This window comes from Natator depressus, chromosome 1 (assembly GCF_965152275.1).
Source record: "Natator depressus isolate rNatDep1 chromosome 1, rNatDep2.hap1, whole genome shotgun sequence".
NCBI classification, from domain to species: Eukaryota; Metazoa; Chordata; order Testudines; family Cheloniidae; genus Natator; species Natator depressus.
In genome coordinates, this window is record NC_134234.1 from 116409549 (window position 1) to 116432875 (window position 23327).

Below are 23327 nucleotides of genomic sequence, written 5' to 3' on the forward strand. Positions count from 1 at the left end.
TTATATATTGAGGATGTAATTTTAAATAAGGGTGGAAAATACCTTTTTAAAATGTCTGAGCACAACTCTGCAGCTCCTTCTAATGGCAGGTACTACAAACAAATCTAAAATTACTCCGTGTACTAGATCCAAAATTTGAACTACTTTGGACCAGGTGAAGCTAATCCAAAAGGGTAGGGGCCCTTGACCACCCCACCAGCAATGGTCTCTCTTGTAAATTGAGAGCCCATGTACCACCACTGGCTGCAAATACACTACTGTAGTACTGGGAAAGAGGTAATTTCTCAAATAGCTAGGTCCAAGCCATATCTACCTTTTCTACAGGCCAAAACCAACAAGCAGCTAAATGCAGATCCTAGATCGCTTGTGTTGTGCTTAATGCACTGTCAGTTTCGGGGTTGACTGAAGATGTTACCTCATTCCCATGAAATCCTAATCTCCCTCCCCAGATTCCCACACACATTCTCTCTCTCTCTGGAGGCACTCTCACTCACACAGACACACGTGGCTCGTATGAAATCCAGTCTTTGGCACTTTAAATTAGGAAAGTATTACTAACTGCCAGAGTACATCCTTGTAACTTTTTTTTTGGCATTTTATCAAACCGCTAAATGTCTTAAATTTGTAGCAAGAGCTTACAAATGAGGATGCTTCTGCATGGTACTCTAAAATCCTGTCGTCACCTTATGCTTACTGCCCAAACTTTTACAGCTATTGTACCGTGTCCGTGACATGGTGCGATCAATAATTTGACCTGTTACAATAATTTCCCCTTGCCTATTAGAGGGAATTCATCCAGTTCTGCAAAACCTTGTACAGCATGTTTCATGAAGATCCAGAGGAAAACTCTTTATATCAAGCCATTGCCACTGTGACCACTTTATTACTTCAGATTGGAGAAGTGGGTCAAAGAAGCAGCAGCTTGGGAAGTGGATCAGATGAATTTACTGAGGAGACACAGGCTGAGGCCCCTGCCTCAGACCAGGATACTGTTTTTACTGACACTGTGAAGACTACTCCTACAGAGACTCAATCTTTACCTGGGACTGAAGGGAACTGGACTATCTCCTTCGAACAAATTTTAGCATCACTCTTGACTGAACAGTCACTAGTAAATTTCTTTGAAAAGCCTTTAGAACTGAAACCAAAACTGGAGAATGCAAAGCTAAATCAATACTGTCTCAAACCAAATGGAATGAGCGAGCAGTCACTAGCTGAACACATGAAACTAAATACACAGTAGCAAATTTTCCTGAAACTGACCGCACTGAAGTTACACCAAAGCGACATGTTGCAAAGAAAGGTGTTTTGTTTGCTCTTCAGTTTGAGAGCTTTAAAAGCTAAAGGGGTGTGTAGTTTGTGCCACTGATTTATGATGATCTTGTTTTGAATGTAAAAGGAAACATCTGTCTGCACTGTGAAGACACTGCAGACCCATTACATAGTGGGAGAGCAGAAGCTGGCTCCAGGAGTTTTGTTACAGAGCTTGGTTTTTTTAATTGGGGAAAACCCTCCTCAGCTACTGTCTGCAGTTTATGTGGTGGTTTGGGTTTTGTTTTTTCATTGCACTAATCCTGAAGACTGGTTTCAATGCTGGTAATTGAAACTATTTTAATATTTTTGATTGTATTCAGATTTGTATGTCTTGCTAAGTGTACATGGACTGCTTCTGATGTTCTGTGAAAACATGCACTTTTCAATTAAACCTTTTTGTACTGGACTTTACCTGAAGTAGGGGTACTGTATCAACTCAGGAATACCTCATGAGGTATGTGCAGGACACTCACTCTAACCCTCCTCTGTAAAGAGTACTTTTCAAAGTAGGGGGGGTTTGTAGCCCATACTGCACAAGTTACTCTTCATGTTTTTCTAAAAGCATCAGTGAAGAGAAGAGACCTAATTAAAAAAAAAAAGTACCCTTAGCCACTAACTGTATGTACACTGTTTTTACAAACTGCCACAGAGCACTGAATGTGAGGTCTATGTAATTTAGTATCTTGCCTCTGACGGGCGAGAACGAGATGTTTTAGAGGATACAGGTCTCAACAACTTCCTAGAGCAGTTTAACTACAGGTTGGGGAGAAAATCTTTTTGAATTTCCTTGGCTGTCCCCATGGGTCTTTGTAAAGAGTATCTTTTAAAAAACCTTTATAGCAGAAGGGTGATAAAAATAACATCCTAATAAAGCAAGCAGAAATTTCAGATGCTTAGCCACCAACTGCTGATTTGGATATGCTGTAGTTCTTTGAGCATTAAAAGACACACTGTTCAGTAAGGTATCTTAGTCAGAATAAGTGTCTTTTTATAACTTTATTGTCCTGAAAATCAGTTTAGTTTTCATCTACATTGACTGTCTGTAGACCTGCAAAAAAAACAAAAACAAATTAAGTTGTATTAATGTACCAGTGACCAAGATAGTCTACTTTAAATCTTAGATGCACTGAAGGAGATTTACTCAAAGCCGTAATTAGCAGTTAGACTGCCATCATCAAGGTACAAATTAACTCTCATTTATGAATTTTTTTTACGCTACTAGTGACACACATTTAAGATTAAAATCCCAGAATGATTCAGTTTCAACTTTAGCCTTCTGTTTGCGTGGGTCTGAGAGCAGCAGAGGTAACTGCTGGGCAAGAGAAGCCGCCGCACCGTACCCCCCCAGCAGAAATTTAAGAGTGAAGCTCTTTGACAAGAACTTAGCTAGCTAACGTCCACAGATACCCGGAAGAGTCTCTATTGCAGCAGAAGCTTAGTAGGCTTGTCTTTACCAACGGCCTTGCTCAGAAAACATGTGATGGAGAAGAGTATGAACACTCACTTTTGAAAGTGGTGACTGGTACATAGGTAACCAGCGTGTAGAGTTTGTTGGGTGAATCTTCATCCTCATTGCGTTTTCTGGATAAACGTACACGGATGCGGTAGGGAACATTCCTATAATGGAAATATTACACAAGTTTATGTAGTTTCATTTTCAGTACAATTTACATGAATGCAGTTTTAGTCTCACTGTAGAATTTAAGACCAACAATCTGAGTTTCAGTGATATGCAGGTAGCAGATCACCCTTAAACAAATCTTATCACACCTGGTATGTAAAATGAGTTCCTGGATGTTTCAGCCAAGAAAATAACTAAAAGAAGTGGCCTATAGCCCTTACAGATCTGGGGTGTTTACACTGTCACTGCCAATTCTGTACTTGAGTGCAGCTAAGACAAAGGTGAGCAAACTACGGCCCCCAGGACCATCCTGCCCGGCCCTTGAGCTCCCCGGCTCCTCCGGGGCAGCATGGCATGGTCGGGGGGGTCTGTCAGAGGACAGGGAGTGGGGAGGATTGATAGGCACAGCCCTCCATACAGTTTTGCAACCCCAATGTGGCCCTCAGGCCAAAAAGTTTTCCCACCCCTGAGCTAAGAGCACATTTCATAAGCCAGGGCTCTCCCAAGAAGCAAACAGTGGAACTATAAAAATGGGAGACAGATCAGTCTGCTGTGAGGAACAAGCACCATTACTGTTGGCTAGCTAAATGTCTTTGCAAATGTTTCCCACGTGACTAACAGTAATACAGGGCAGACAATTAGATGTTAATAAATTCTTCCTGGTCACATGCCACCTGCAGCATGTTGCGCATATTCTAAGAAGTAGATGCTTGAAGTCTCATCCTAGACAGAGCATAAAGCACTGTTTTCTAACTGCCTGAGAATCAACAGCTGAACTCATGTGTGTTTGCAAGTTTTATCCAGATACTTATGGTCAGCATCTGATGGTAGCAGAACATGTTTTTTTTAAAAAGGGGGTATCTGAACATGCCACATGTAACAAAGGGATAAAACATTTGAAGCCTAAGTGGCCTGTGAGACATTAACTGTATTAAGACTTACACTAGTCCTTCAAAGCTAGTCCCAGGCTAGGATCCTTGTATAGCTTATATTTGTCATTTTTAGTATGTAACAGTTGAGAAAGGGAGAGACAAAATGATCTGTGAAAACTCTTTTTGAGGAGAACCTACACAGCTACTGCCCGGTGTATAGAATTCAAGATTTTGAAACCCCCTGCCAGGAGAATCTGATTCTGCAGAGGAAGAGATAGAGTCCACAAACAGACTGATGTGTTTAGTGTCTTCTGCCCCTCTTTTCTACCAGTTTCCTCCCCAAGGCTGCAGAGGAGACTCTTAGGCCATGTCTACACTGAGCACTGCAGCGACACGTACGGTGAAGATGCTCTATGCCGCCGGGGGAGAGCTCTCCCACTGGCATAACAACCCCCCCGCCCCCGGGAGCAGCATAAGTTATGTTGGCAGGAGAAGCTCTCCCGCCACCATAGTGCTGTGCACACTAGCATAGGGATCCGGTTGCCTGTTTGACACCTACACACCAGCATGGTTCTCAAACCAGGTGAAGACAGGCAGGTCTTGCCTGCAGGGTCTTTATTTAGTAGGTGTGCCTAATTCCACACAAAATGACCAGATGGGGAGGAAGCCTTCCTTATAACCTTGAGCCCAGTGACACAGGTACTGAGCTCAGGTGTGGGAGACACCAGTTCAATTCCCTCCAAGCCCGGATGAGCAGGGGTTTCCCACCTCTCAGACGAGTGCCCTACCTTCGAGCATAAGGATAATAAAAAAACTAATTAAAAACAAGTTTATTTTTAAAAATCTGTCTAAAATTAAATTTATAACCTATGTTAAGGCCTAAACGTATTCTACTCAATTGTGTAAATACTAAAAATATTAAATGGTACATATTTCCTACCAAGTTTAAAAAAAAAAAAATCAAACCACCAAACTAAGCACCTGGAACCAGATTTTGCATCTACTGCGGTCAAAAAGCAAGTTTAGCACTTCAGAGAGAATATTTTCTTCATCTGTTTACTGAACTAGTTCAGTTCCATGACTAGTTCATTAAAAATTAAGTAACTGATTGGGAGTTGAAAAAGCAGGAAAGTTTGTTTTCCTCTTCCAATCTATTAATAAAAACTGGGTATGAGAGAGTGACCAGAAATAATCAATTCAATTAATTAACTACAGATAATTCCTTTGTTTAATAAATAGGTCAGTCTCTGTTTTGCTAAACTTTACTCTTACATATGCACCACATGTAATTTTATATAAAAAAATAATTTTTTTTGCATTTATTTGAATTTTAATTGTCAAGTTCTTTGGATTGAAAATCACAAGTAAAAAAAATCTAGTAAATAAATGCATCAATCATTTTCTAACAAAGTAAAATTAAGAATCTGAATAAGTGTAATTTAAGCTATACAGTAGAACATCAGAGTTACAAAGTGACCAGTTGACCACACATCTCATTTGGAATCAGAAGTATGCAATCAGGCAGCAGTAAAGACCAAAAAAAAAAAAAAAAAAAAATCCAGTACATTGTTATATGTACACTAATAAAAATAAAGGGAAAGTTCAAAAAAAGATTTGACAAGTAAGGAAACTGTTTCTGTTATTGTTTCATTTCAATTACGATGGTTAAAAGCAGCATTTTTCTTCTGCATAGTAAAGATTCAAAGCTGTATTAAGCCAATATTCAGTTGTAAACTTTTGAAAGAATAACCATGTTTTTGTTCAGAATTATGAACAACCTCCATTCCTGAGGTGTTCGTAATTCTGAGGTTCTACTCTATAGCTGCTTAAATACATGGGTATAGATGTAGTAGTTCCTCCCAGTTAGCAAAAAGAAGCACTAAATTTAGTATAAAGACTAAAAATAGTTGCAAGTCAACAAAATGTAATGGTTACCAACCTTTTCTTTAGGAAGATAACTGAAGAGTACAAATACAAAACACTATCAATTATTTAAATCAATCCACTCTGATAGAGTCATTTGGCCCTACTTAATTACAAAGTAGAATGACTTCAAGAGTTATTGAGGCAGCCCTACATTAGAATATCACATAGTCCACTGGTTAGGACACTCACCTGAGAAGTGGGGAACCTCTTTTCAAACCCTCTCTCAGCAGAAAGAGGAGGAACTGAACTGGTGTCTCCCAAATCTGGCTATCTAGCCACCTGGCCGAAGATTATAAAGGAGGCCTAATTTCTCCCCCCCCGTGGCCCCCTGTGTGAAGAGGGGGTTCCCAGCTGCATTTCACAAACAGTGAGAGGAACCACCTCTGCAGACCAGATCTATCCATGAGAAGGGCAGGGCTTTCAACACAGCCCTCTGGTAGGCATCTCCCCTTGGCTAGTTTAGGCGACTACCCGCCTAGTGTACTGGTTTGTGTAGATCCCATTCATTGTCTAGGTGCCTAACTCAGGGTTTGTGACTTCCAGTAATTTCCTAAGAAGCTAAATCCCTTTGTGGATGTGGGCCCTAAGCCAAGACCTCACCCAATCACTTATAATACCAGAAAGGAAACATCTGCAGGCAAAGAGCAAATACTGGTGAGTGGAAGAGATACTTAGAGATTCTCTCACGTGTGTGTTTGTGAAATTCTCCCCCCCCCCCCACTCACGATTAAAGCCCCTGGGACGTACCTTATCCCTTTGGCCCAGACCGCTTTGTTCAATCTGGTGTCAATGCGTACATCAGGAGTACCCATCTCCTTCATTGCAAATTTACGGATCTCCTTGAGAGCACGGGGGGCGCGTTTCTTGAATCCCCTGAGAACAGAAAAAATGGTTATTTAGCTAATCTTTAATAAATATCCCCAGCACTGGAAACTTGCCATGGATCTAGCCAGACTGTCATTCCATAGGCATATAAAGCCAAAAGGTTTTGTTGGGCTATCCTAACCTTATTGTTGTTGCAACAACTGCATCAGAGTTATTTCTGAATAGATACAGATGTGCAGTGTACATACAATTTCAATAAAATTTCACTACAACAAGCTTGTTGTACTAACTGGCTCCAAGGGCTTATTTCAAATTGTCCCTTGGACGAGATTTTTAAACTAAAGTAGCACAGCTCAGAGCACTATTTGTATATTGCTGACAGATTAACATCTAATGCTAGTGGGGGAAGAAAAGTTAGGAGCAAGATGGCAGGAAGACTAAACAAGAGGGAGACACAAACAGTATTTCAGACCAAGTACCTCCTGGTAGTGAGAGAAAAAAAGCAGCCTCAAAAAACTAAATAAAATGAAATAGATTTATAGAATCAGAAAGTGAAAACAACAAAGGGAATTGATTGACTCACCAGAGGAAAAAAACAGTGCATGTCCCCCACCCCACTTCTGTATAAAAGTAATGACGTTTATCAATTATCTTCCACTTAGTAGAAAAACCTTCTCTCATCTAGCCAATACTTTCCTAGTATTGTCTCCTTAAAATTTATAAAACTAAACCCAAGTTAAAAAGTCTCTCCCACTTGAATATAACTATACATCCACAGCCAGCTCCCAAGTGAAATGATAGAGTTCCTGTACAAGTCTTCACTCTCTATAAACTCAACAGCAGTGTGCCAAACCTAGAAAAAATAACGTAAAGTGAAAAAAACATCCTGAGAACTGCATTTGCCAGAAACCATAATCACTCAGGCCTTGATGTTGCAACTAAGGTCTACATGCAGGTGCAGAACTGAGGCCTAATATACCCCATCACGCTGAAGTCAGCATCTTTGATGACAATCATCCACTTCCAACAGTTAGAAAGCTTACTGGAACCATTTCCAAACACCAGCCACCTTAAGCAGGTAAAGTAAGGTCAACTTGATTGGGACAAACAAGGCATGAAAAAAAGCCACTCACACTCCATGGATCCGTTTGTGAATGTTGATGGTATACTCCCTAGTCACCACCTCATTGATGGCAGATCTCCCCTTCTTCTTTTCTCCACCTTTCTTTGCAGGAGCCATCTGTGCAACATTGAAAATCAAGGACACGTCTAACTCCATGTGGGCCTTTCCATCAAGTCATCTCTAACCCTTTCCCCCTCACACATTAGGGTTTCCATAATCAGAAGTCTATTTCAGCTTAAAGAACAGGAGTACTTGTGGCACCTTAGAGACTAACAAATTTATTAGAGCATAAGCGCAGATAAATTTGTTAATCTCTAAGGTGCCACAAGTCCTCCTGTTCTTTTTGCGGATACAGACTAACACGGCTGCTACTCTGAAACCTGGCATTTCAGTTTAAGCCACCACTGACAGAGCACTAGCCTTGCGGGTTTCAAAACATGCAGCTTCAGTGTTACAACTCCATCAGCCCCCCTCCCCAGGCCCTACAGCAAGATGCTGCACCACGCCTCAGTTTGCTGACCCCTCTCCCCCATATGCTCACATGACACCCCGAAAGCACAGAACCAGGCTTGGCTCCAGCTTTCGGGGCCCTCAAAACCTGGGGCAAACCCTAGCCCTAGAGGTGCCGCCTGCTGCTAAACAAGCACCCGCACCTCTCCCATCCGCCCTATACGACGCCTGGGTCCCAGCCCCGTGCGGGCCCCTGTGCCCATAACCCCCGCCAGCCCGGGCCCTGTGCCCACAGCCCCTCTCGCCCCGTGCTTATAACCCCGCCCCCAGCCCAGGCCCCTCTCCTAGCCCGGGCCCCTGTGCGCGCATCCCGCCCCCCGGGCCGGCAATACCCGGTGCCCCGGGCGCGGGGTCCCCTCGCCACTCGGGCCGGGCGGGGCCCGGGGCTCGGCGCGACCCGGCGAGGCGGATGGCGGCGGATGGGCGGGCGGACCCCGCAGCGAGCCACTCACCCTGCCCGGGCACAGGTCGGAAAGGAAGGCGCGGGGGACTGTGGGACGAACCAAACCGGAGGGGGCGGGGGGAAGCGAGGAGCACTTCCGGGTTGGGGGACAGGCGGGACTGCGCCTGCGCGGCCTGAAGAGGCGGCGGTTGGCGCCCGACGGCTCCGAGGCTGCCCCGTTGCGGGCAATGGGAGGCCGCCGGGGGCGGGGCGCAGGATCTTGCCCTGCTTGCCTGGAAGGCCGAAGCGCGGGAGTTGCTGGGCAACCCGACAATCACAATCCCGCCCGCGAGCGCCCCGTGCAACCCGGGCTGGTTTAAAACCCGGGGCGGGGGGTGGTGGTGGTTAATGGGCGTTGGGTCCGTGTCCCGGGGGCTGCGCCTGGGGGGCGCTGGGGGCGTTTCCAACGAGAGCCAGAAACAGACTTTTGTAGCAGTGGGAGCGGAGCGTCTCCTGCGTCTGCTGAGTGCGGCCTTAGGAGCTTTAAGAAAATCACCATGAGACTTTCAAAAAAAATGTGGGGAGTTGGTGCAACTCATGGTCCAGCAATCCTTTAATAGCAATCCAGTGTCCTAATCCAGCAGCCCTACAATAACCCAGTGCCGTACCCCAGTTACTCTACAATAACCCAGTTCACTAGCTCAGCAACCCTACAATAACAACACTGCACTGCAGCACTCTGAGAATAGTACAGCTATCTGTTAGCGACCATAGCTTACCTCAGCCTAGCTGTGTGCAATAAATCAACCCGCAGTAATAAGCCCAACACAGCATAACTGTCCTATAGTGAATAGCACAGCTTGAGTGCTGTATAATATCAGCTCTATAACTCTAAAACAATAAAACAGCTCAGCATGATGACCCAACAGTAATAATAGCCCAGTGTAGTGTAGCATTCTTTCAGTAATAACCCAATACAGTGCGACAGAGCCCTAAAGGAGTAAATTGGCATAGCATGTTACAATTCAAAATGGGGCTGGGGTATGTAGAAGTGAGACCGATAGCATGTGAGAAAGGATGGACAGTGGCCCTCAATCTATTCTTATGAGTATCATATTCCTGTATAACAGTTAAGTGGAAATCAAGCATGGCAAGTTTATTGCTTCCTCCTGTAAACTACTGGTTTTTGCCCCTGGTTATAGGCTTCAGTCAAACATAAGATTATTGACTGCAGAAATGAAGTGGTTGAGGGGAATATTGGGAGTTTCAAGACCGGGGTGCTGGAACAATTTTTATACTGGGGGTGCTGAGAGCCACTGAACCAAACTCTAAACCCTGTATGTAACGGAAACCACTTCTAGGCAGAGGGTGTGGCAGCACCCCTCATTCCAGCACCTATGGTTAAGACTACAGCAAATTAAAAAAATAAGATGTGATAATAAAATGGCTAGGGCAAGAAATAACGCTGTTAAAGAAGATTTAAAGAAGACAATTGTGATGAAAGACTAAGGATGCGTTGGATAGACACTGTGACAAACAAAACAAAAAATGATTAACGATGAATTAAGCCGTGAAGCTGGGTCAAGACAGAAAGTGGAAAGACTTCATCAGCCCATCAGCACAGTTGATCTGGAGTCAAAGAAGGAAGGGAGCATGGCCAGAGCACCTTGCATTCTGGTAATCCCTGCCAGTGCAGCAGCCCCCGGCTTCAATTGTAGCTAACATAACTTAGAGCAGGGGTTCTCAAACATATTTGATAGCCGCTATCCCCTCCCCTCCCGCCCTTTGTATCTGTAGCATTTTATCCCTCCCCGCCACCTCCAGGTGCCTGACCAGCAGCCACTGCTCTCCATCTGCCCAGCTCTGAATGTGCACAGTAAGGTTTTTTTTCCCCTAAAGCTTCTCACGCCCACTGCCCCTCCAAATACATTCTGTCCCCTCCCCCCAATTTGAGAACCTCTGGGTTAGGGCAGCCCTCGAGCTGCTCTAATTTATGGCAGAGGCAAAACAGTCTCTAGCTGTCTCCAGGATCAGGAAAGCACTAACAAAGCTTTAAGCCACCTTTTCGTCTCCTACCTAAGGCTCTGCCCCATAGCGTCTTGAGAATTTTAAGTGAAATGATATTTCCCGATGAGGAACTAGTTACCTACAGGTACAAGTTTAATGTTGTCTTTTGGGGCTCCCTAAAGCAGTATTATTCTGGTTACCTGTGATGAAACAAGGAGAGGAACAACTGTCAGAATAGGGTTTTTTTGGAAACAAACATCAAACAGTTTGTAAGGTTACAGTGAGACTTTCAAGTCTAAATTGAGTTACATAGTTAAACAGCCATAGGAAGGAGAATGTGTGTAAATTCTGTAGTAAAGCTTTCCAGCTACTTTATTATGCTCCAGAGCAAATACAAAATGTGCATTATTAAATGGAAAGAAAAAAATAATTTGAGGATGTATATAGCATGAGACAGCAGCTCCCTTCACAAAAATGTTACTAATTCATTAATTTAGTACTAAATATTCACTCACAAAAATAAATTAATAAAAAGCACAAAAAACTTTATACTTGTGAAATGAATTAATATTTCATATACAAAATAATTTCCACATAATTCCATATAATTTTATTTTATATAGAAATAGGTCATTATTACAACAGCTGTACAATACACTACTTTTTATTTTATAATTACATAAAATCTTTCTTAGAAACATAAAACATACAAAAAGCGAAAAGTGCATTTTTTAAAGGAAAATTCAAATGTTATCATGAAAAAGATATGTGATAATTTGCAGCATCCCTAGTCATTGGGCCAAAACACAGTGCATATTTTTCAGATACTTGTTGCTATGACCAGCTGTAAGTGGGCTGTTCATTTTGTAGAAGGACCCACTTTATATTGTCAAAGAGTCTACTAGAATTCTGGAACAATACAGCTGCATGTTTGTGCTTATATTTTTAGTTCTCCTTTGCAGTCACAATTCACAGAGTAAACAGGAAACAGTCCAGTGTTTTTTGTTTTTAATCAAAAAGAGCAGGTAGGGTAAACTGCTTTAATCAAGGGGTATGGATTGTGTAGCATTTTTAACTGTGACAGGGCTTTCTGTTTAATTGGATGTACCAGTTTGGCCACCAGAATAATGAAACAAACCTCTCTTTATAGAAAGTGCCTAGGTTATATCTTCTGTGCAGTTGTGCAAAACAACAATAATAATCATAATAAAAATAATCTCTTGTTCTCTGCTCTATAGATTTTTGTTCCATTGCTTTTCTTACACAAAAGATGAACTGAAACAGTGTAGGCCAAGTACCTCATGTGTCTGTCCACAGTCTTTAGGAATCAGAGTGCTCTCAGAATGATGGACCAACAAGAATGTTCTCCTGCCGCACAGCAATCAGTGATGGAGCTTGCACAAGATAGCATTCGTGTTTATTTTACTCAGCCTAATGATACATAATATTGTCATGAAACAGTGCAAACTGAATCCAACTCCTTTTCTGTGGCACTGTCTGCTGCAGCCATGGAGCTTTGAAATGAATGCATGTGCAAAAGTCAAAATTGTAGGTTCAAAGTCATTTCTTCTCTCCTGCCCCACGCGTCTATTGGTTATAGCTAATCGTGCATTGATTGTGCTGGTGTGGGACTCTATCATAGTGACTATGGTATATTTGATGATTCTGACAAGCTATTGGTTCTTCTTGAAGCAAGTGGCTGCTGCTGTGTATGATGGTAGCCTATATTTCCTTGCTGTTGTGAGTAGGACGGCAGGAGCAAAGAATCTGGTTGCTCACTGTGTAAAGAACTTGGTGTCTGCACCTACAGATAAAAGAAAATTCATTTGCGTGATTTGATACAAAAGTTCTTGTTTCTTAATGTGAAGACTATTTTAGAAAATTATGAGTTTGCAGCCTTATTCTTAGGCTAAATATTTCAGAGGCTGTGTACCCGGTATTGTTAGCATAGGTAATAGGCCTGATCCTGCACCACTAAAGTCAATGGGAGTTCTAAAATTGACTTAAACGGGACTAGGATCTGTCTGATAGCACAGAAGTGGCTTTTCCATCAGTTTCAGTCTATAATATAGGTTTAAGCCCAAGATTTTTGAAATCAGTGGAATTTTGCCATCGACTTCATTGGGTTTGGGATCAGGCTTTACAGGCCCAATCCATCTGAAGTTAAAAGGAAGACTCCTGTTGACTTCAATATGGGTTGTCTTTGTTCTAAAGAATAAACCAATTAGCTGGTTATATCACCTGGTTCTTTCAGGCAATCTGCCCCAATTCACACTCCTTGCCCCTTGAGGGGGAAATATGGGTTTAAAAAAAAAAAAGTGGTTTATTTATTTAAATAGGGATTACTGTGAGAGAAGAAGAGCTATTCAGGGAGTCTTTGTCCAGGGCCGGAAAAAAAAGCATAAAGAGCACAGCACAGGAGCTGTTAGATTCCATGAAACAAGATGAAATCTTTGGAGGGCATATTAGATTTAGAAATTGGCTTTTGGCCTCAATCTCTGATCAACCCATTTCCAGTCCAGCCCAGCTGGAATACCAGTATATATATTCCTGATATGGGTAATTCTTTGTTCTGTGATGACTTATTTAATAATAACTATAATGCTTTGCTCGTCCATATCATCTTTCAGGATTTGTGAGCATTTTACAAACATTAATTACTACATACAACACTCCTGTACAGTAAAGTATCCTCAGGCCCATTTTGCAGATGGACAGCAATTAAACAGTTTGCCCAAGTCACACAGAGAGACAACGGCAGAGTTAGGAATAGAACCCCGGAATCCTGATACCTAGTCCCCCGTCTAATCATTGTATAACGTTCTGTTCCTCACCACTGTTGAAGTCCTTTGCCTGACATGCATCTAAAACTATGAAATAAAGTGAGCTGATGTTTCATATACCGTCATTTCCAGGGTTGCACTCAACTCAGTGGAAGTTGTAGACGTGAGCAGAGTGCAGAATTTGGCCTATAGGCTCCATTGTGCCTCTTTTCCCCTCCCTTGCAGTTTACCCGTTTCAGGCAACAGTCTGATTTTTCTGAAGACTTCAGTAAGAGGTGGACCTGAGAGTAAAATTTGGCCCTACTTATTTAAAGTCTTTTAAAATTGTTAAAATTATATGGGACAAATACATTGATTATACCAGCACTTAAATCCAACCTTTTCCAAGCTAAATCTTGTCTTTTTACTTAATGTGCTGTTATGATAAAAATGTGACTATGTTAAAAGTAACACCTTCCTATTCATCATATCTGCTTCTGCTTTAACTCATATTTTTTTACTTTATTGCCACAAGTTTTTATTCCCATTAGCCCTGTAGCACCAATACAGCTATGGTAGCTGGATTCTGTTTTGGCTTAGCACCTCAGCAACAGCACTATCACCTAAGTTCCACCTTCAGAAACTTTAATGCAGAATGTGATGATGTAAAAGACAGTAAAAAAAAAAAAAAGCTGGATTTTCAGATCTCATTTCAAATTTGTGGTACTGGCAGTTAGAAAAATCATCTTTTGACTTGTAAACTGAGGAAATTTACTACAGAATCAATGAAACACTAAAGTGTAAGCCCATGATGACAATTTTCTGACTGTAACTGTGATTTAAGTACATTTGGGTTTGTCGTATTAATTTTCCAATTTACAGCATTGGTATTTTTTTTTTAATATTTTGACTTACCTTCATGCTTAATTGGTGTGTTTGAAAGGTTCACATAATTTTTCCAGGTCCTTATTCAATTTCTATGACATTTGCAAAATTTAACATCTTCGGTAGAGAAATCTATGTAGCACATGCCCAGTCATGTTCCCAATGACGTTTATGGCAAAACTTCCACTGACTTTGGTGAGAGCATGGTCAGACCACATTTGTTCTGCCATCTAAAGATCTTAAGTGCTTTACTGCTTTGCATATTATGGACAGATACAAACTGTATATTATCCTTTCTGTTCTAGCCCACCTGAAGGTAGCAATGCTGCTGCTGTTGCTGGAGTTGCATAGGTTGCAGAGACGACGTCTGAGAAGGCTGTGATGCAGAAAACCCTGGATGTAACACTGCTTGTCCCATCAGCACTATAGGTGAACTGCTGCTGGAAGTTTGCAGTTCCAGACTTTGAAACAATTGTTGGTTTTGAGAATATCTATTTAAAAAAAAATCAAGAATAAACTGTTGAAAACTCAGATGTTATGTCAGGGTACTAGGGCTAAAATCCTTATCCTTAAAATAGTGTCATTGGACTTTAACGATAGGGACCTCAATTTCAAACCCCATCTGAAAGACACCACCTCCAGCTGCACGTTTCCCTGAACAATATGTTGAGGAACTGGTTAATTACTGACTCAGAGGGAAGAAAGCCAGCTAATGAATTATCAGCCTAAAATCCTGCATCTTTTTAGGTTTCCTGAGATCTCCGATTAACATAGGGTTCAGTTGTGAGCCACTTCTGGGCCTGGTACAGATTATAAACCCTCCAGAACAAGGTCGGGGGAGGAAATGGGAGGGGGAAGAGATGAAGACCAGGGACAAGACTGTGAATGAGAAATTGAGCACAACTATGTTTCCCTCTTTGGTTTGGAAGGAACGAAAATTAATTCGGTTCATTTAGCAGATTCTCATGTAGCACCGAGATGTGGGCATCTGGTTCTTCTCTCACTTGCACCTGGGTAAATCAGGAGTAACTCCACTGATGTCAATGTGGTTAAACTGATGTCAGACAAGAGTGAGAGAAGAATCAGGCCCTAGCAATTCAAGGTGGGTCAGTACTGAAGCTGAGCTCAGATATTTAGTATATTTCCTCATACTCATTTTGGTGGATCAGAAACTCAGCATTGGGACAAGTAGTAAATGCGTGTGTGTGAGAGAAACAAAGAAAGGTCCATATTCTTGGCTTGCTAAAATCCCACTAGCACATTCTATTTCTCACAATAGTAATTTTAGACACTGAACCGACCAGAAAGGGTAAGATTAACCCTAGAAGCCTCTTACTCAAAGAGAATCAGAACAATAATGCACTATTGATGTTTACTAGTACTGGCAGATCTCATTCTAAAAGCCCATGTGCTCTCAAAAGTCACTTCAGTGTTTTATTTTTCACAAGTAACATACTTAGCCTGGCGTCCAGCCACGCTGATATCTGAAGTGAGTCTTGAATTACAGGAACCAGGCATCATTGGCTGAATAGGCTGGCTGAGCAACAGTCTTCCACATGGAAAAGAGAACTAACATTACTGCATGAAGATGTATTCCAAGTCACAATCTAGTTCTAGGTGATCTATTGATTTTTAACCCATTTTTCTTTCAAGGCATACGTATTTTCATTCTAGTGCAGTGATTTTCAATGTTTTTTCATTGAACCCCTAAAAAGTTTTGAATGGAGGTGCGGACCCCTTTGGAAATCTTGGACATAGTCCACAGACCCCCTACGGTCCACGGACCACAGGTTCCAAACCACTGTTCTATGGTAACGACAACCTTTCGCGGACCCTTTAGACACAGTCTGCGGACCCCCTGGGTCAGCGAACATACGGTTCTAGTACCTTTCACTCCACAACTTGTTAACATACCTCACCCTCCTTAGTGTTCAGAATCCTCGTTTATCATGTAGTAAAATGATAAATGGACAGCCTTTATGTCAGGGCAGAAATGATTAATTTATTAAAAATCATTTACCTCAGTTGTCGGTCCTGGCTGAAATCTGGACTAGCATGACACTGGTTGCTGTCCTGTGCTATAACAGCAGATGGAGCCATGTTCACAGCCTGTGGGAGCACAACAGAATTGGTAAATTGTGAAGCTAAGCTGCTGGCTGCGTGACTGGTGTTCTGCGTTACTTGTGCACTTCTCATTGATTTCTGATCCGAGACCACAATTTTTAAAACACACACACACACTCCCTCTCTCTCTCTCTCTCACTCACGATTTTTATTATGGCAGGGGATATATGAGCAAAACCTACAGTGTGTTATAGGAGGTACCCTTGTGATATACTCTGATTGAACTTCAAAATAGAAAGGGCTGTTTGGGCAGGAGAAGTGAATGACTGACATGTCCTGATCTGGTACGTTACAGTAGTTTTCCTGGAAGTCTGGGGGCAAACTGGGGTCTGAGAACAAGTGTACAGAGTGAGGACAGGAAAGACAGTGAAAGTAGACAAGGAAAGGTAAGTAATCCCTGACCAGTTTTTGGAGAAAGACTTAAAAATCACTTACTGTGATCACGTGACACAAGCATAGGAGGATGGCTGGGTCAGCATCTGTGCACCCAGGCACTCAGCCTGTGACCCAGGTTTTGAGAAGGAACTGTGTAACTGACCTCCTGGAGGGGAGCAGTCACACAGCTGACTTCTCAGGGACAGAGAAAGGGGTGGCAGAGGGTACCCCAATCCAGGTCCCAGTTTTTCAGGATGCTATTCCTGATAAGTTTTTGGAAAGTAACTGTGTCTCTTTACATCAAGATGCCGCTCCAACGTCTGTAATAGCAGAGGAGTTGAGAACAGGAAATTCCCAGGTGGTAGTTTGTGAGAACGCAAATGACCCAACTGACAGAGAAGGGGGTGTTCTCCCCCAGGCTGGTGAAACACAGAGAGCAGTTATTGGAAAGCTGCTGGGAAAAAGTGAATCTGATCAAAGGGTAAACACACCTAGCCCAGAGAGCACAGATCACAGCCCTCAAGGGGGCAGGGAAGGACTCAGTGCTGGGAGTAGGAAATACAGCCTAATCCCAAAAGGGATGCTGGATTTCTTACATATGTACAGTCCTGGGGTTGGGAGACTGCCCCACAAAGGGCCAGCCAATGTGCAGGATCCCCCTGAACGCCTATCTTGCCAGACCCTGAGGCACCACAAAACCCTGTGGTGAGAAGCATCTAAGTTTGTAAGGACACTGAAAGTGTTAAGATCAGCTTAGAATGCGTTTTGCTTTTATTTCATTTGACCAAATTTGACTTGTTATGCTTTGACTTATAATCACTTAAATCTACCTTTATAGTTAATAAATCTGTTTGTTTATTCTACCTGAAGAGTGCATTTGGTTTGCAGTGTGTCAGAGACTCCCCTTGGGAGAACAAGCTTGGTACATATCAATTTCTTTGTTAAATTGACAAACTTATATAAGCTTGTAGCGTCCAATGAGTATAACTGGACACTGCAAGACGGGAGTTCCTAGGGTTGTTTCTGGGACTGGAGATATTGGCTCGTGTCATTCACTTGCAAGTAGCTGAGAGCAGCTTACATGCCAGACGCTGTTCGTGAACAGCCCAGGAGTGGGGATTCTCACAGCAGGGCAGGGTAAGGCTGGCTCCCAGAGTCAAGGATTGGAGAGGCCTAGCAGATCACTGGTCCAGGCAACACCAGAGGGGAATGTCACAATTACCCTCACATATGCACCACAACTATTTCACCATGTTTTATTTTACAGACTTTTCAGAGTATTTGACTCTGAAATCAGAGTACTGTGAAAACAAAGCAGGCCCTGTAATTCTAAGAACCGGTTCTGGAAACACAGAAATCCCCAAGACAACACCAAAGCAAAATTAGAAGGGATCACCATTGTCATTAAAGCCCTGTGATGGGAATGAACCTTACTATGTACAGAAGGATTTTTTCAGGGTGGAACGGATTTAAATCAAATTGATTTAAATCATTAGTCAGGAAGACTCGATTTAATCATGGATTTCTACATAAAAGTGCATTCTTATTGGTTGTTATAACCTTAATACATATTCTTCACAACTCAGAGATAGATGTAGGTTTCATTTTTAGAAGGTACATACTATACATTTTTAAAGTGATTTATTTTGAAAACTTTTCAGATTAGTTTTACAGCTATATCAGAAAATGAATGATTGTTTGGTTATTTCATTTACCAAAGGTAATCGAAGCAGGTATTTATGGAGTCATTGAGAGGTGAACTATCTCCAATTCAACAGGTTAAACATTAATATTTGGAGGATCTTCTAGGAGGAGAATACCACCAGACAGACATTTAAATTGTTTTATTTAACTAAAAAAACAACGTTATGCATTCTGGATTTTTTTCTTCAACAGCAAACATAATATTTTAACAAAACAAGAATATGCATTTTTGAATTTAGTTAAACATTCACGTTTTTTAAAATCAGGTTTGTTTTTCTTAAAATTGTTTTTAACTAAAATGGTTAAATAAAATATAAAAAAAAGTTAAATCAACTGTGTCAGCCAGGTCAACATGAGAAACTTAAAATATTGGCTTCTGCAGCTAACTCAGTCATCTTCACCTTCAATTTTCCTGTTTGTTGATAATCTGGAAAAGAAAAACAAGCTTTCCTGCTTTTTCAGGTCCCAAACGATTTCTCAATTTGGAATGAATTAGTCCAAAGGAAGAAAATATTCTTTCTACAGCGGCAGAAGAAGCTACTGCTGTTAAAAGTGAAATTATCACTTCAACAGTCTCTGAATCCAAGTACTTAAGTGACTTCCACCAGTTCACTTGTGTGACTTTCTTAAAAATATCATCAGCAAACATATATTTCTTGAATGGTTCACCCTTAGCTCTGAAGTTTATTATAGTTGGCATTATGGAAGGATGATTGCTGGATGTCCACGTCATAGCCAACTCCTCTTCTTCAGCAGTTAAGGTTTGACCCTGGTCCCAAATATTGAGACTATTTGCAAGAAAATGAGCTGGAGACTGTGCGTGTTCCATTTGTTTTTTTAATGCTTGTAATTTAACTCTGTCATTGCATATTTCGCTTTTTAAGCTCTCACTCAGTTCCTTCCAACTTTCAACAGCGTCCGCAGTAAAACAGCTATTTCCCTGCATTTTGTTCAAGGCTACAGAAATAGGCTTCAGGGTGCTCAGCATGTGTTCAACATTTCTCTTAAGCCCAGTGTTGAGAACTGTGGCTGTGACAGTGCCATCTCTTTTTTCACAATTTTGTTCACAAACTGTCGTCAGATTAGGCCAGTTCTTGATACAGTGCTCAAAACAGTCCACTACTGAGTTCCATTGCACGTCTTCAGGGAGAGCTAGCTTCGTTCCTCCCACTTTTTTCAGAGCAGCTGCTGCAAAGTGGTGGTTAGGGCAGTATTTTGCAGTTTCAACAAAATTACCCTTTATTTCTGGAACACTGAAGTCTTTGGCTAGGAGGTGCATCAAATGAGCACTGCAACCCTATGTTATTAGCTTGGGACTCTCTTCACTCTCTTCTAAATAATTTCTTCTCATCTTGGATACATTGGTAGCATTGTCTGTGACCTAGACATTTGAATTTTTTTTCAGTTTGTTATCACTTTTACTGCTACTTCTTGTAAGTATTCTGCTTTCTGTGCATTTCCTGATGTATCAATTGTTTCTGTAAGGAAGACATTCCCGTCTTCTGTTGTCACACAAACACATGCAAGAGGATCATTGTGGACATTGCTCCACCCATCAAGACTCAGGTTAACAATTTCACCCTCTAAGACCTTTTGCACACTTCTCAATTTCTCTTTCATACGCTTTATCCAGCAATTTGCCTGCGGTCTTGGTCTTAATGACTGAACCAAGTTAATGAAGCATGGGTTCTCAGTCATACGGAAAGGAGGGTTTGTTGCATAAGCAAACTGGGCAATTTTTTCATCAATTACCTCTTTTTGTAATCTGCTGGTTCTTATCACAAACGTATCTATGGTTGTTTCTGGATGATGGAGATATTTTTTTCTTTTTGCTACAGGTGATATACTGTGGCTATGTGACATACATGATGTAACTGAAACACTATCACTGGCAGATAACTCTGAAACTACAGAAAATGATGGTGATCTTGAAGGTGGATACTCTTTAGAATCCTGCTTCAGAATGTTGAGGATGGATTCTCCTAAACAAAATAAGTCAATGCAGTTATTTAATTATTATTACCATACTGCTCATTCAATATTACTCATTGCATTCATTGACACTCAGTATTACTTTAAAGGTGAAATCGTGAAAGGAAGATCTGCCTATTTCAGCTATTTTATTTTTTTTTATCACAACTGCATCTAAAATAGTACCATAGAGTAACAACTATATTTTTTGCTCAAACATGAGAATTCAAGAATAGTCCAGAAGGAAGACAGGCAGTCCTTAAGAAAGAAGTATGAAATAAAAAAATTTACCAACCTGAAGATCCTGCATGTTCAGACATGTTCCTTTCATCATCTTCAATGCAGCTTCCTCTTGAGAGGGAACACTTCTCATGATGTTGTTTCATTCAGGCAACCAGGCCTTGCATTTCTTTGTTGCACTGTTTGCATTTTGCAAGCATGGCCGTCTTACCCACAGGTAAAGGAACTTCATTAAAATATTTCCAAACTGGGTCTCTTTTAAGGCCTACTGCCATTATAGGTTTTCCCTTCTAGTGAGAGAATGGTATGGTAGATCTCAAATCAATGAAGGCTACATTCAGAAAGACCTCAAGACTTCTGGAAAATGCTGCTCAAACAGTTTCACTTTTGTTTCTACTGCCTGTCCCTCCCTTCTCACATTTATCTGCAGACTTCTTCTCCTTGTCCAGATCTATTCTGCCCCCAACAATCTTCTATTCATTGAACTTTTGGAAACTTTGTACTTTTAGAGAGAGATAAGGGATTGACTCTGGGTATACAAATTTGCAGAGGGACAATAGGGTTGAGGTCTGTTATTTCTCACCTCTCTATATTATTTATTTATTTATTTAAAAACATTTTTCCTGTTAACAAGCATGTTATCTCTGGGGACACAAATCCACAGTTTGAGAACTGCAAAACTAAGCATCTCTGATGGTATCTTCTAGACTGAGCACTGAGTTCCATTGAGTAGATAGAAAGATTAACCTAAATAATCTATACAAAAGCCCCTGGAACCCCATAAGATTGGGTCCCTAATCCATGAACTATTGGAACTCATTACAAAACTTTTCTTAAACATTACACGAATATATTGTCTCATACTATAGAATTCAAATTTATAATCCCTATTCCATGATGAGATATCTTTGAGCTATAATATCAGAGGGGTAGCTGTGTTTGCCGCTTTTACAGATCCAGACTAAGAGTCCTGTGGCACCTTGTAGACTAACAGATGTATTGGAGCATAAGCTTTCATGGGTGAATACCCACTTCGTCAGACGTCTGACGTCTGACGAAGTGGGTATTCACCCATGAAAGCTTATGCTCCAATACGTCTGTTAGTCTACAAGGTGCCACAGGACTCTTTGCTGCTTTTGAGCTATAATGTATCTTAATTAAAACTCTCTTTAGATAGGTTTTTTCCTCAAAAAGCATTTTATCAAAAAAATCTGATTTTTTTTATTTAAAAAAAAAATCATTGATTTTTATCCACCCTGATTTTTTTTTTTTGATTGTAAACCATGGTAGCATTTTATTTTAATAGACCTGTTATAATACAGAGGCACAGGAGGTTAAGAGATACAACTGCTTTGAAGGTAAAGTTGTAAATGTGTTCACCGAATAGCAGTAGCAGGTTAACAGAAATAGGGGTTTGTGCTGGGATTATGCTGAAGAGAAACAATAGAAATGGAGAGAAAGCGCTGCAATAAGGCAGAAGGATAACTATGGTGAGCATACTCATAGAATCACAGCTCTCAGTTACTAATAGTTAGAGTTTAATTTTAATTTAATTTAAAATTATTTTTTTAATTTAATTAAATCTTAATTTTAATACAGTTTAATTTTATTTTTTTGGGCTGGACTCTGTTTCTCTTGTAAGACGGTGGTTTCAGTTCAGTTCCTTATGGGCAAGCCCCACACATCAACAATACACCATCATAACTGGCCATAAATAGGCTGTGTTGATGGTCTCAGGCCATGACTGACTGGGCATTTCAGCGAACTAGCTACCAGGACAAGGTTAAAGCACTTTTTTGGGGCTGGAAAGGTTGCCCTGCTGTTGCAGATACTGCCAGTCTCTGTGGTTGTCAACCTGGCACCTTTCATGAACAATAAAAGAAAAAACAGGTCTCCACATATTCCCCTGTTTAAAACAGAAACAAGCTGGCTGCATAATGTTCCTGGTTTAGATCTTTAAAAAAAATCAGATCTTAAAGTAAAAGTAGAAAGCTGTGGGAAGAAGCTTTTGTTCAGAAGGAAAGATAAAAAAGGCCACACATTTCTATTTACAATACTGATGTCATTATCTGTGATCTTTCAGTAATGACTTCAGTGGCTTGTATCCACATTCATTTCTTTGTAATGAAATAATACATTTACCTGGCTTGATATCACATTTGCCTCTCTTAATATTTGCTGGTTTGCTGGTTGGGAAGATGCAATTTGCCTTTGAAGTTGAGGACTGGGGATAAGCTGCTGCTGAGAAATGACCCTTGACCTCTGCTGTAGGTGCTGAGGATCTGGCTGCTGTATGTTGCTAAAGCTCAGGGACACTGTTGGCTGTTGTAAAAACATCTGGAAAAAAGAAGAGAACTTTTTTTTCTTTTTCTTTGAAATAAGATATCATATCCTAAAAGGGAGATCATAATATTTCTTAATTAATTACCATTGTGCTATATTTAATTGTGAATCATATGCCCTTTTTAGAATATACATTGTGCAGTCTATTTTTTATTTTTTTTTAAAGTATATTCACTGTTCATGAATGCTGCCCGAAGGCTGAAGTCCTCTCTACACATAGCAAAGCACAGGATTGTAGCAGCAGTTCAATGGGCATTAACTCTGTTCTGGAGGGACCACCTGTGGGGATAGGAGAGTAATTCTGTGCCCATTCAATCCTTGGCCTCTCTTTTTAGCAAAGAAA

General features: G+C 41.0%; 4 protein-coding genes across 9 annotated transcripts in view; 1 reads left to right on the top strand and 3 right to left on the bottom strand.

Annotated features, from left to right (window-relative positions):
• Nucleotides 1-1720, top strand: part of TBC1D8 (TBC1 domain family member 8) — a 78156-nt gene extending 76436 nt beyond the window's left edge. For all 4 annotated transcript variants that reach the window (XM_074964879.1, XM_074964860.1, XM_074964865.1 and 1 more), the window contains one exon: nt 785-1720. In XM_074964879.1, coding sequence (XP_074820980.1) covers nt 785-1243 — 459 coding nt within the window. In that variant the 3' untranslated portion in view covers nt 1244-1720. The remainder of the gene's footprint in view (nt 1-784) is intronic.
• Nucleotides 1721-2295: 575 nt separating this feature from the next.
• Nucleotides 2296-8705, bottom strand: RPL31 (ribosomal protein L31). Its single transcript, XM_074964884.1, has 5 exons — nt 8644-8705; nt 7692-7798; nt 6481-6606; nt 2819-2931; nt 2296-2362 (listed from the first exon to the last, which is right to left on the bottom strand). The coding sequence occupies exons 2-5, from the start codon at nt 7796-7798 to the stop codon at nt 2331-2333; spliced, it is 378 nt and encodes a 125-aa protein (XP_074820985.1). The 5' UTR covers nt 8644-8705; the 3' UTR covers nt 2296-2330.
• A 2332-nt stretch (nt 8706-11037) lies between these two features.
• NPAS2 (neuronal PAS domain protein 2) overlaps nt 11038-23327 on the bottom strand; it is a 169870-nt gene continuing 157580 nt past the window's right edge. For 2 of the 3 annotated variants that reach the window (XM_074964898.1, XM_074964892.1), the window contains 5 exons: nt 22784-22978; nt 16248-16336; nt 15684-15776; nt 14538-14718; nt 11038-12384 (listed from right to left, as the gene is read on the bottom strand). In XM_074964898.1, the coding sequence (XP_074820999.1) occupies nt 12226-12384; nt 14538-14718; nt 15684-15776; nt 16248-16336; nt 22784-22978 (717 nt within the window). In that variant the 3' untranslated portion in view covers nt 11038-12225. The remainder of the gene's footprint in view (nt 12385-14537; nt 14719-15683; nt 15777-16247; nt 16337-22783; nt 22979-23327) is intronic. The other variant, XM_074964906.1, reaches the window with a different exon arrangement.
• LOC141994692 (uncharacterized) lies at nt 18826-20738 on the bottom strand. The gene is made up of 2 exons (XM_074964946.1): nt 20697-20738; nt 18826-20412 (listed from the first exon to the last, which is right to left on the bottom strand). The coding sequence occupies exons 1-2, from the start codon at nt 20719-20721 to the stop codon at nt 19832-19834; spliced, it is 606 nt and encodes a 201-aa protein (XP_074821047.1). The 5' UTR covers nt 20722-20738; the 3' UTR covers nt 18826-19831.

What these genes read in the sequence shown, in the direction of transcription:
- RPL31 (XM_074964884.1), bottom strand. Translation starts at nt 7,798, where the DNA reads ATGGCTCCTGCAAAGAAAGGTGGAGAAAAGAAGAAGGGGAGATCTGCC. An exon ending in CACAAACGGATCCATGGAGT is followed by an intron (nt 6,607 to 7,691) that starts GTGAGTGGCTTT and finishes TTCTGTTCTCAG; the next exon opens with GGGATTCAAGAAACGCGCCC. An exon ending in GTCTGGGCCAAAGGGATAAG is followed by an intron (nt 2,932 to 6,480) that starts GTACGTCCCAGG and finishes TTTCCATTATAG; the next exon opens with GAATGTTCCCTACCGCATCC.
- LOC141994692 (XM_074964946.1), bottom strand. Translation starts at nt 20,721, where the DNA reads ATGTCTGAACATGCAGGATCTTCAG. An exon ending in TGAACATGCAGGATCTTCAG is followed by an intron (nt 20,413 to 20,696) that starts GTTGGTAAATTT and finishes TATTTTGTTTAG; the next exon opens with GAGAATCCATCCTCAACATT.